The sequence below is a fragment of the Lissotriton helveticus genome, chromosome 2_2 (genome assembly GCF_964261635.1).
Source record: "Lissotriton helveticus chromosome 2_2, aLisHel1.1, whole genome shotgun sequence".
NCBI lineage: Eukaryota > Metazoa > Chordata > Amphibia > Caudata > Salamandridae > Lissotriton > Lissotriton helveticus.
The window spans coordinates 421,620,661-421,633,790 of NC_136060.1; the positions used below are offsets into that span (position 1 = coordinate 421,620,661).

The 13,130-nt window shown below is 43.7% G+C and overlaps 1 protein-coding gene across 2 annotated transcripts in view; it reads left to right on the forward strand.

The window, feature by feature from the left end:
- The window catches only part of SMYD1 (SET and MYND domain containing 1), a 111,545-nt gene that overhangs the window by 28,465 nt on the left and 69,950 nt on the right, over positions 1 to 13,130 (forward strand). The window contains exons 3-5 of one of the 2 annotated variants that reach the window (XM_078678683.1): positions 2,995 to 3,208; positions 4,103 to 4,233; positions 7,231 to 7,269. In XM_078678683.1, coding sequence (XP_078534809.1) covers positions 2,995 to 3,208; positions 4,103 to 4,233; positions 7,231 to 7,269 — 384 coding nt within the window. The remainder of the gene's footprint in view (positions 1 to 2,994; positions 3,209 to 4,102; positions 4,234 to 7,230; positions 7,270 to 13,130) is intronic. The other variant, XM_078678684.1, reaches the window with a different exon arrangement.

Consider the following 13,130-nt stretch of genomic DNA (forward strand, 5'->3'; position numbering starts at 1 on the left):
GGTTTCAGGAGCAGTCAGTCTATGTCTGTTGTGATAATTATTACACCTGATAAAATTGGAGTTGGAATTCACCAGATGTGATAAATACTACCCGAATACGAGTTTTTGGGGAAAATAGCTTGTGGATTTAGGTGCTTACCACACCAAAATCTGCATGTTCTGGTAAATACCTTGCATTTTTCCATCTGAAAAAGGTCCTCCGGTCTTGCTCCTCCTCATGACAAAACCTGGCTCACCCCGATGTTGGCCCCCGACATCGCCATGGCTAGCCCCCCACTACAAGATAACAAGGCAAGACAGAACCAGCAAACCTACGGGAGGACTAGCCATCATCCACAAAGAAAACATCAGCTGCCTCACCTTCTCTGCAAAATCCAACAGTCATCTAGAACACCCGGCCTTTAAACTTCACATCTCCTGCAACACTAATGTGGGCGGAGTCCTCCCCTGCTGACCACCAGGACCATAAATCAATTCTGGAAATGCTATCACCAAACGAATGTCCTCCTAGGTACTCAACTTCCACCCGGAAGATCTCACATATACAAATACCAACAATCTCCTAGACGACCTGAATTCTCTCAGACTCACCCAACATGTGAAGAGCCCCACCCACACCGCAGAACATCTTCTCAACCCCATTGTCACAAACTTCGACAACATCACAATGGACCACTCACCCTGTCCCCACGAAGGACCACTCCCTGGTCAGCTTCACCCTACACATCCCACACCAATGCGGAACCACACCATCCAAGGCCACTTGAAGAAACTGGTACAGATTCTCAGAAGAAGCCGCAATGTCTGAACTCCAAACCGATCGCCTGCAACTCCGAGGCAACCTTACACATTCCGTCACTGGATTCAGTGCCTGTATCACCTCCTGTTCGGATTCCCTGGCCCCACTTGAAACCGCCACCAACCCCAAGACCACAACCAAGCTGGGATACGGAAGATCTCACACTTTCCTAGTGTCACTGCAAGCAACTGGAATGCCCCCGGGGATCCACATAAGACGACAATGATAGAAGAACCTTCAAATCAGCCATTAGTCCTAGCATCACCAAATCAAAGACGCCATGCTCTCAACTCTGACTACCCAAATCATGAGCAGCACCAACAATGCCAAAGAAATCCTTGCAGTGGTGAAAGAGTTCATCACGACTGCTGCCAGCTCCACCACCATCACCCCCTCTCAGGACCTTTGACACAAGCTCTCCCCTCTCTCTTTTTCCACAACGAAATAAGCAATATCTACAACAATTTTGCCAGCCAACTGGAACCATTCGCCCTCTAACCCAATGGGAAAATCCACCCAGGAATCGCTCTGACTTGCTGGCCCCTCATCTGTGTGATACAAATAGTGTCAAACATGAGATCCATCCACTAAGAAGCCCCTTGAGTCCCATGCCTACACTTCTTCACCAGAGGACTCAACCCCTTCTGCTCTATGTTCACTTCGATCAACAACATCTCTCTTACCTCTGCCACCTTCCCAGACACCTGGAAGCATGCCACAATTCTTCCACTCCTGAACAAACCCTTGGCAGGCCTAAAGATACTGGTTAACTACCGACCATCTCTCTGCTTCCCAACATACAACTTTCGCACCATCTCAAGGACATCCATCTCCTCGACTCCTCTCAATCAGGCTTCAGAACCAACCACAGTACTGAAACTGCCCTCATTACTGTCACTGACAATAATCGCATGATCATGGAGAGAGGAGACAACGGCACTCATCATGCTCAATCTTTCTGCCATTTTTAAACCGTCTGACACACTATCCTCATCCAACGCCTCCTAGACTCTGAAATAATAAAACCTGCTCTCCAAGTAGATCTGCTCCTTCTTCACAGAATGATCATAGTGGGTCAGCCTGGCGTCTTACACCTCGACTGCCAACATCTTGATCTGTGGAGTTCCATCTTCGTTCAGCCCTACACTCCTCAACATATACTTGGCTCTGCTCGTGGGCATCATCAGAGCCCACTGAATTAACATCATCCCTTATACATGCCTCTCCAATGACATGCCCAACACGCAACCATATTTGCCACCTGCATGTCCCTAGTTGTCAGCTGGATGAAGATCATCTGCTTCAAGCTCAACTTCGACAAACCAGAAGTGGCACTTTTCAGAAAAGACAGCATTCTTTGGACTCCGGCTGGTGGCCAGATGCACTTAGACAAGCACCCAGCCCTGCCAATCAAGCCAGAAACCTTGGCAGAGCAGTGGACACACACATCTGTGTGAGCAACCAAGTCAACCCTGCTTCCAGACCCTCAAACTCCTCAGAAAGATCTTCAAGTGGCTCCCACTCAACACCCGGAGAACAGTCACACAGGCCCTGATAACCAGCACACTACACTACGGCAATGCTGTTTACATGAGCGTCTCCACGTACCTCACCAAATGTCTTGAGGTCATCCAGAACGCAGCAGCTAGACTTATGCTCCAACTGTTCCCACCCTCCGCACTCACATCACAACCACCTAAAAAAAACTCCACTGGCTCCTAGCTCTCAGGCACTCTTTCTTCAAACTTTTCACTTACACATACAAGGCGCTACACAGTCTTAGCCCCACATACCTAAACAGCCACATCAGCCTTGACACGGTGTCCAGAATCCCCTGCTGACCAGCCTCCTGTGGGGTCAAGACTGATTTGCACATGGCTGGGTCCAAACTGGAATGGCATGGTGAGCTAAAAAGGCCCAGATCTCTGTTCTGGGGTGAATGTATGACATTGTTCTGCATTCTGTCCATCAATTATTCTTTTTGCGTTGGTCAGCCTCCTGCTAGCCCCCCCCCCCTGCATCTGCAGAACTAGAGGCGGCGGTCGAGCTTTCTGGCACCTCGCTCCTAATGCGTGGAACATCGTCTCCCTTCACATCAGAGCCGCTAGCCAAACGCACTTAAGATAACATAACACAGCAGTGTGTGCTTGTGCTACTACATGTCCTTATGTTCACACATGCTTTTGTATTCACAGACTCGCAGCCCGGATCTTGTGGAGGGTAGAGAAAGAAGGCACTGGTCTCTCTGAGGGATGCATTGTCGCCGTAGACGACCTGCAGAATCACGTGGAAAGCCTGGGAGAGGAACAGAGGAAAGACCTCGAGGCCGATGTCCAGGCCTTTCTTAACTACTGGCCGCCTGAGAGCAGCATGTTTGGCGTGCAGTACATCTCGAACGTGTTCGGAGTGGTAAGTCACCAGAGCAGCTGCCCACTTTGATCCTCCTGCTAAACGTGAACAAAGGGTGTGCTATTCACACTTTATATTTATAACTATCAAGATGAAGGCCTACATGCCATGGTCATTATCAACAGGATTCACATACGCCGAAACACATTGCTTGACTGCCTGTATCTATCCATTCCAAAGTATTTTTGACATGAGGTGCTGTGTTTTTTTAAACACTTGCTATTTGTGATATTATAGTCTACTATAAGACACTTGCCAATTGCATTTTATTAGCCACCAAGATTGATTCATGAAGAGTTTCCTATAATCCTGTTTCAGAGAATCAGCATTGATTTAACTTTATGAGTGTAAAGTGTATTTGATAGGATGGGACCTTTTTTTGTGTGCACATTTGCAAAGCAGGTGAACACCCACAAATGTGCTACTTTGTGGATATTCACAAGTAATTTGACTCTGTGGCAACACATCAAGTTGAAGGCGTAAGTATGTGTTCAATGGGTGACTGGGGAGAGAACACCTCCATGTTTAATGGGGGTGCAAGGGAAGGGGTTCTACTGGGGGGAAACTGTTTCCTCGTCGAGATAAAAAAAGTTACATTACAAATGCATATTCGTGTGAAATTTTACATTCGGAATGTTACACAATATTGTGGTAATTCTGAATAGCTATATTTTTTGCGATGAGAACTACTTGAATTCTTTATAGATCAAAATGAATTCAGACATATGCTTCAAGCAACAAATTCCCAACTTAGAGAATCAGGGCCTTGTGCATCAGGACGTCCCTCTTGCGATGAGCATTACTACATCCCAAAACTGAATTGACATCAAATTTACCCCCTTACAGTATTACATGTCGGCCTTACTTTCTCAATGTTTGTGTTTTGTTTGGCAGATAAACTGCAATGGCTTCACAGTGAGCGACCAGAGGGGGCTGCAGGCCGTCGGTGTCGCAATTTTCCCAAATCTGTGCCTGGTGAATCACGACTGTTGGCCCAATTGCACGGTCATATTCAACAATGGCAAGTAAGTGCACAGCCTATTTTGATGCTATGGTGCATATGTTTTCTTTGAAACTATGTTCGCCAAAAACAGGCCCATGAGTCCTTCATGCAGGTGGCATCATGTGAAACGTTACTTGGTACAGCTCAACTCTCCTTCACGTGAGACCGGTGCCAAATCCCTAAAATACACTATTTCCTCCTCATCCAGAACAGGACCATAGGCAGGACTCTATACTTTAAGATTGCCTGGCGTTTGCACTGGTGCAAATAGTCTTTTTTTAAAATCAGTTTTATTAGGTTTTCATAAACATGACAAACATACAAACATACACAGTATACATTCCTTTTGCTAGTGGCCATTTGATGGGTAGATTGATATTGAGTATACAGCAAAGCAGATGTAATTAGAAAAAATCCACCTTTCCGATTGCTACTGTGTGTATTTGTGTCTTAGACATTAGTCGCTGGTGCTCATAGAGGTTCTGCAGCGTCTGAGTGACTGATACATGTCAGCTCTGTTAAGGCACATTACACATATACTGGCACATGGTGTGACCTTCGGCGAACTTGTTTGCAGCTTTGTGCCTGGATTTTGTCGGCTGCCACGAGCACCGTTTTATGAATGGAATTTGAGCAGGTGTTGTAGGAGCATTTCCATGTTAGGGCGGAGGGCATTGTAAAGCCAGCAGAGATTCACCGTGCCTTTGAAAGTGAAACTCGATCATTGCTTCAGTCACCCATGCATTACACCATGCCTTGACAAATGCTTTTCTTTCCCTTCATTTTCCACCGTTGTTCCATGTGTTTTTTGTAGATCTCACAACTTCCTGCTGAATCCCTCAACTAGATTGTGATTCTTGTGCGTTGAAAGTTCATGTGCTCTGCTACTTTTTGTAACTCATTACATGTAATTTTTATTTCATTTTTATTTCAATGCTTGTTTATGGGAGTCTGTTGTCTGTGTTAACTGTGCTTAGTATTTTGCAGGCCATTCAAGGCTTAGATTACTATTTCTATGATGGTTACTAAGGTAGACTTTTTAAGGATTCACCAATCTTTGCTAAGCTCTTGTCATGCTTGTTCTTTAGGCTGTTTGAGTTAAACTTTTTTTTGAAGTGTCTTTTAGTGGTCATGATCTATCTCTGGCCTTTATTGGAGCAAATAGGAAGGGCTGGCGGTCAGCCATAGTCATAAGCAAAGCCAGAGAATTTAACACCCGAAAACTCACTGCAATATACAACATCACCAGCGTCAGGTGGCTTAGGGGTCCATTAGGATGACGGGCGGACTTTGTCCGTCGGTCATCCTAGCGGGGATTGGGATCCCCCGCCATAAGGGCGGGGGTCCCGTGGGGGGCATTTGGATGTGCCCGCCACAGTGGCGGGCACATTTGCATAAACAAAGCGGCAGGCACCGCGCGGTGCCTGCCACTTTGTTTATGCAAATGTGGGGGGGGTACCACAGGTATCCCCCGTGTGCAGTCCCCACCCCTCCTTTACTCTGGGGGCCCGCAGGGGGCCCCCAGAGTGAAGACCGCAGGCCTTTCCCTGGCGGCATTGCTGCCACGTAAAGGCATGACTGACAGCCGATACTAAGGCGACCTGGGCGGTAAAGCGGCGGACGGTCTTTCCGTCCGCCGCGGTCCCCCCGCCATAGTAATATGGCGGGGGGGAATTCGGGGAACGGTGTCAGGCGGATTGCCTCCACCAGGCCGGCGGTGGCTACCGCCAGCCTGGCGGAGGCAATCCGCCCGACATCGTAATGGGCTTCTTAGTGTCTGGAAGGGTCTGCAGAAATGCCCTCCTGTGATCTTCCATGTGGAAACAAATGTCCCCATTCTGGACAGCATCGCTGGTGCTTCAAACACAAACTAGAACAGCCGAAACCACCCTGCCGCCGAGTTGCAATGGGAGGCGGTGATGCACAGGAAAAGGTCATTGCATCAATTTGCATATGAGAGTAGAGAATCTAGCAAAGGACCGCACGTGCCAGCACTACAGTATTGCACCAATTTAGGGACGGCACCCCTACAGCACATCAGTCTTATTTTGAAGGAGTCTCTAGAAGTAAACGAGTATATAATCCATGTTTCAGTTTATCTGATCATTGATGGTGGCATGGAATGTAAATTAGACCTAGTTTATCTGGTCATACTTCTATCTTGCAAATAAACAATTTAATTAATTGTTAATATTTTATTGAAAACCTCCTGATCCTGCCTCAGTACGTAGCAACATCTGCAGGTGTCTGTAACGTCTTTGCATTTAGAATATAGTAAAGATTATGGCGGAGTAGCCCACTGTAACATATGGATCTGCCGACTGCATTAAATGCATATGGTGATTCAAGGGACTTTCAGAAATTGTGAAGGATTTACAACGAGAGAGCAATAAAGCTGCAGGAAAACTTAAGTGAGTACCACATTCAGTCTTGTAGTACATGTACAGTACTAAATAACTTGGATGCCAGTATACCCTGGAATTAAATGAGCTATTTGGTAGGTGCAGACCCGAATTGCAATTCCCACTATTTCGTGGGGACATATTTGGGAAAGTCTTGACACATCATTGTTCTGTTTGTACCTTTAGATGCCACACCAACCTTGAAAATGCTAATAAGTTTTCAATAGAACATCTGATAATTTATTTAAAAAGCAATGCCTATAAAGTAGTTTTACAGATATTCTAGTAGCATTGTGTTTGCTCCAGGCATTTTTGTACGATAAAAACAGAAATACCAAACCTCACAGCAGCCTGCCCTTGTAAAGTTGGCCATTGACATTTCCTTGACAATTTGTGTAGCATATGCCTGCTACTTGAGGCAGTTAGTTGTAAGATGAGTGTATTAGGACTACTTTTAGCCGATTCAGTTACTTCGGCCATTTACCCAACAGCTAATGAGGACACTGTCCTTGGAGTAAAAGCAACTCACAGATAAAATTGCAACCCTGTGGAATATGTGTGATGTTTTTAAATTGTGTTTTGTACTGTGCATTTTAGATCTTTGTTTTGTTTTTCAGTCGTCAGGCTGTAAAGTCTATGTTTCATACAGAGATGAGGTGGGTCAAGCTCGTAAGCATACAAAGTGTTCTGGTGACAGTCCTCCCTCATCCCACTAAAATAACCAAGTCCGTTGGAACTTGAGCCATTGTTTGACCTTGTCTTACATTTAAAGTTCTGCACCTTGTTCTAGAGTATATGAAAATAACGTTCACCGCCCTTCCACCTAATCTACTGCACCAGTATCCTTGCCATGCCCTCCTGCCACCCCTGACATGGTCATAAAATCCATTTAACATTGAAACTCTATCTCCAACGTAAACCTAATCCACGGTCTGTACTGATAATGCACTACAAAACACTGACAAACTAAAGTATTGTTTGTTCCTTGTTAACTATTTGATGACACTGCCATTGGAACGCTGGATCAATTATTGATTTAACGTCATTCTATATTTAGAGCTTACGATAAAATGGTAATTGGTTTCACACTTTTTTATGATGCCACTGTTGGCCAAAGAAAATTAGCATATGCCCCTGATGTGACAATCTAAAAGGGTCATGGAATAATTAAAACAGTGCAAATTCAATTGGATTCCTCAAATTAGAATTATACCTTGTCTTTTTTAAAGTGGTATATTTCCTTTCATTGATATATACACATTCTGTCAAATTAGATTGTGCGATAAATATATATATTTATACAATTTGCCAGTTAGCATTGTAATATTACATTTTGTCTCCTTCTAGGTGAAGCTTAAACCAGGGTTTAAGAGTTGATGCCTTGATTGTTTTGGAAAAGCCCTAGTCTCAAACATCTTTGAGGACTGCATATTTATTACGCTGTACTGCTGGCACATATATAGTTTATGCTAGATTGTCCCAACAAGCCTATAACTTAACTTTTCAAATTAATTTCAGTGTTTTATGAAATATGGATAGCTTTAAGCTTCCAAGCCGCCAATCCATTTACTTATGCTTTAATACACCAGCAATGTTGGCATCATGAAAAATGTAAGGTTTAATTCAATGGTTTGTTTTACATACTAAGAATAATGAGGAGACGTGATTGAATTACTTTGTGTTTAACTATGCAACGAATTAGAAGCACTTAAAAGAGATTGTTGGTTCCAATTAAGAATTGTTTAACTAACACATAGCTCAAATTACGATGGTGGCTTTTTTAATTTGTAAATTATTAATCTCAGAGGTGGGTAACAGAAAAAGTAAATTTTAAAGCTTTGCCTTGTCTGAATATAGATTGCAGATCTGTTAATAAAGAGCCAAAAGTTGCTGATGCCCCAACAGCATCACAATTTCTGTCTGATTGACTCCCCTTAACATCTTTAATCTATGCATGCTTGCAACATTTCTTATGTTTAAGGTTTCACTCAGTTTCGTGAAAAAATATCAAAAAGCTCTGTATTTTTGTGTGCATAATTATCAAAATGGTTGTCTTTGAACACCCAGAGACACCATCCCATATTAAAATTCAAATATCTCGGAAGATTGCAATTTTTAGTTTAATATATCTTGAAAAATTGTGTAACATGGTGCTGTCATTTCTAATAAGCATGGTCTCACAAGTAGACCCTCATGAGTTTGCTTATCTTTCAAGACTGACCTAATTAAATGTTAATATCTTGGAAGGCCACATTTCATAAAGTCTTAAAACTTCTTAGGATGTCTTAGAGAGCTGGGTACTTTAACCTCTTTCAATAATAACATCTTTAAATTATCTTGAATCTTGAAACATTGCTTATTTAACTCAGTGCTGTTTTATTCGAATGTCTTGGAATTCTGGTCTCCTTAAATCCCTTTGCTTTTTATGGTTATACTTTTTGGATTCTTTTTTCTTGAAAGTTGATCCTTCTTAATTTCTTACATTATTGAAAACTCATTTGCTTAAATTCTTAAATAATTTAAAACTAATATTTTTTAAATACTTACATCTTGGATGGGCTTGGCCAGCTTCCTTAAATTCATGTATCTTGGATTGTTAGACTCTTTGAAGTCATATCAATTTAATAAAACAATATTCAATTATCAAAATCCTATCTAATGGAGTCTATTAATTCTTCAATCAAGGAATGCCCGAGCCTCTAATTTATTTAGTAAATTAAGGCTAACTTTTTTAATTCCTGTCTGTTTAAACACTGAATTCTGTAATGTTTTCTTTCTAAAAGGGATACTATTTTGCTTCTTATATTCTGCTATGTTGTATTATCATACCCGTTTAACATTTCTATATATGACTAATTTGCATTGTGGCTTCATCACACTTATGGAAAAGGAAATATAATAGAACAGGGTATTAAAGGTATATTAGAAAACAGAGCTGTTATCATTCTTAGAATCAGTGTATGCATCACATCATTTCATTAATTGGAAGGCTATTACATATGTACATATTTTCTGACATTGTGTATCATTGATGCTCATGCACCAGTTCTATGAAGAATTTGTTTTATATGTTTCTTTAAAAGGTTCTTTTTGAATTTGTGAATCTACTGAGATTTATAATGCTAAATCATATACATTTGCAATCTGAGGTTTTCACAAATAATGGCGCTTTGCAGCCAAAACAAAGAGTTTATTTTTATGGCTATTTTCGAATTCCCAAATGATTCACATTTTGTCTGCCTGAGGAAGAGATCTATTTGGCCTTGAAATCTAGCAATCTAAAGTATGGGTTAGCCTAACATAGGTATTCCCCTGTGGCTGTGGGTGGCCTGCATGGACTCTGCCTGACGCCTGGGTCTTGGTGTGCCGGTCGGAAAACTCCCGCTCTGCTGACGTGCCTTTGCCTTCTGCCCCACCCGAGCCACGATATGATGGCCAAGGCAGGCACTTTACCGGGATCCAACTGAACGGTGCATACCGTTGGGATGATCGACAGTTCCTGGGAGCCACCATTCAGTCGAGGGTTCCTAGTTCTTTTTGTCAGTCTGTTGCTGAAATATAAATTCAGCCGAACGAACAACCGGCAGGTAACAGCAGACTCTGGGAGGAATGAATGCAGATAGCACCCCCTCAGTGAGGACTGCCTGCCGAGGAGAGCTAGGATGCTCTCGGAGGAGAAGAGAGCTGCAGCCTAACAACTGCACCGGACTGGCGTTGTCATGCGGCCGCCCAACGTAGGGGGTAGCCCTCACGACCCTCACCCTTGCAGGCTGAGAGGCTGCACTAAGGCCGGGGGTCGAGTGGGTGTCCTCTCCCATCTCTCCTTTGCTTTGGAGACCACTCACCGCTGCACCACCTGGGCGCAAGCAGCATTGAACTGATGGTAGTATGCAGGTGTTCCTGCAGCCTGGGCTACATCACAAAATTGATCTGTGACGCTTTTGGTTGCGGGCACAGGGCCAGGACACATGCCCCAGCATTTTCTGCGGCCGAAAGCCGGCAGCACACCTGCACACGTCTGGAGGCACTTACATAAACTGCGGGGGGTTCTCGCTGCACGGGATGGGGCTGGACTGGGCCATGCCTCTTGATCTGCCTAGCCCTTTTACTAAAACCTGCGGGGGTAACTCAAATTTGACTTTTTGCTTTTTAAAGGGTCTAGGAGGACAATGAACCAAATGGGGAAATGCAAATGTACCAGAGGGGGGCTTGCAAATCAACTATCTGCAAAAGTAACAACTATTGATAAAATGCTCCAGTGAGCAACTGGTGTAATTGCCACTGGAATCGAACTTACAGAGAGGAGGCTTTCCTTTGGTGGCATTGAAGCCCCCAAAAGTCATGCCTGTATTGCCCCCACTATTCCCAGCCAATTGAACTCTCAAACTAATGCTGTAGCCATACATTTGGGTGATGTTTAATGCCATCCTCCAGGGCATGGAGGTTCCGCATACCTGGCTAGGAGCAGAAATCATTCCCATCCTTAAAAAGGGCTCCCCCCTTGATCCGGTGAACTATCGCCCAATCAGCCTTATTGACATCTTGCAAAAACTGTTTGCCCGAATACTACTCTCTAGGCTACAGTTATGGCTAGATGATCATGAGATTCTTACCCCCCCTCAGGCGGGGTTTCGGGCTAAGGTTTCCACCACGGACCAACTTTTCAGACTACAATTAATCCACTGGAAGGTGGTGATCAAGGGGGGAGGCAGCCTGTACTTGATCTTCGTAGATCTTCGATCTGCGTTTGACCTCATACAAAGAGATAAGCTCTGGGCCATATTGCAAAAAATGGGCATTCCTCCTTACTTATGCCATATGCTACAACGTCTGCACAAAGGCAATTATGCAAGGTTGCGTTATGGAAAGATGGGGGAGCTTTCGGCACCATTTAGAGTCGAAAAGGGGGTAAGGCAGGGGTGCGTATTGGCCCCCACACTCTTCTCACCATTCCTCAATGGCCTGGTTGATCATCTCCAAAGAGTGAAGGACTTAGACTCTCCTCGCTTGGCAGATTGTCTTGTACCAGCTCTAATGTTCGCTGACGATACGTTACTTCTTTCCAAATCATCAATGGGCATTCAGCGAACATTGGAAGCATTTTGCAACTTCTGCTCAATAAGGAACCTGGCGATAAATCTCTCCAAAACCAAGTATATGGTTTACCATGCAAGAACAGTAAATCGACCCCATCCTGATATGAACGGTCTGGCCCTGGAAAAAACTTCCACATTCGACTCTCTGGGGATTACACTGAATGATCGTATGGATTGGCGGTCCCATGTGGCTAAAGCAAATGTAAAACTTGCACAAGTTTCAGGGGGTATCTTGAAGGTACACAATGACTGCCCACAAAAAATCCTAGGCCCTCCATTAGAAATATATAAGGCCCAAGCAAGGGGAGGTGCGCTGTATGGAGTTGAGCTCTGGGGACATGCCAACGCTATCTCACTGGACGCGATCAAGAATGGTTTTTTGAGACGTCTATTACGTCTTCCCCAGAGCACCCCCCTGCTTCCACTACGCTTAGACGTAGGTTTGACCTCAATTAGGGATATAATTGCTAATTGTCCCCTATTCTATTGGAGACGTCTTTGGAGCACCCCCAAGCTCATTCACTACAGGGAGGAATTGAAGGACTTCCTACTTACTCAAGGCACAGGGAGGATCCCCTGGCTCATGCACATTAAACATCTATGTCACGCATTGGGAAGGACTGATTTATGGCTTACACCCGAACAGACATGTCCCTGTATCTCAAAAAAATCCCTCCTATTAACACTCAAGGATTACCATCTGGCCAACCTATTTCAGAATAGCGCTATAGGGGTGTTAAGCTCAAGAGTTTTGGAGGTTAAGTGCACATATCGTTTTGAACTTTATGTGCAATTCAGACATGGAACACTACCAGTAAGGGATTTCACGAACAAGTGGGCAGGTGCAAATTTCCCATTCAAGGGCTGCCCACGTCGTAATGCCAGTGTAGAATCTGACCAACACGTTTTACTTTTCTGCCCCTTTCATGCCAAAGCAAGAGCCAGATGGATTATCCAGCTGTGTAAAAACCTAGGTATCAGGAACTACCAGGAAGTGTATTTCATCTTAAAATTTGATTCCTCCCCATTACTGGTATTCGTGACCTCTAGGTTTTTATTTTCCATGTGGTGCCTCAGAAGGGCCAAGCTTAAGGTACTTGATATTGCTCACAGTGCCTAGGTGGTTCTATTCTTTCAATTAATGAAGGGGTCGGCAAGTGGCTAGACTTATAAACCCAGTCTTCCCGCCCAGCATTTAGTGTTTCAATTTAAGTAATATAAGGGCTTGTGATTAATCATTTAATCAAAATTTTTAAAACCAACCTTAAGGTATTTTATTGATATTATCCAGCTTTTAACCACAGTGTTTTATGATACAAATGTTTGTTCCGTTTTGTACGCTATGACCAGTCTAATGTTGTGTGTTTTATTTTTGTACTGCTTTTATGGCCTATGGCTGATAATAAAGTTTGATGACTGAC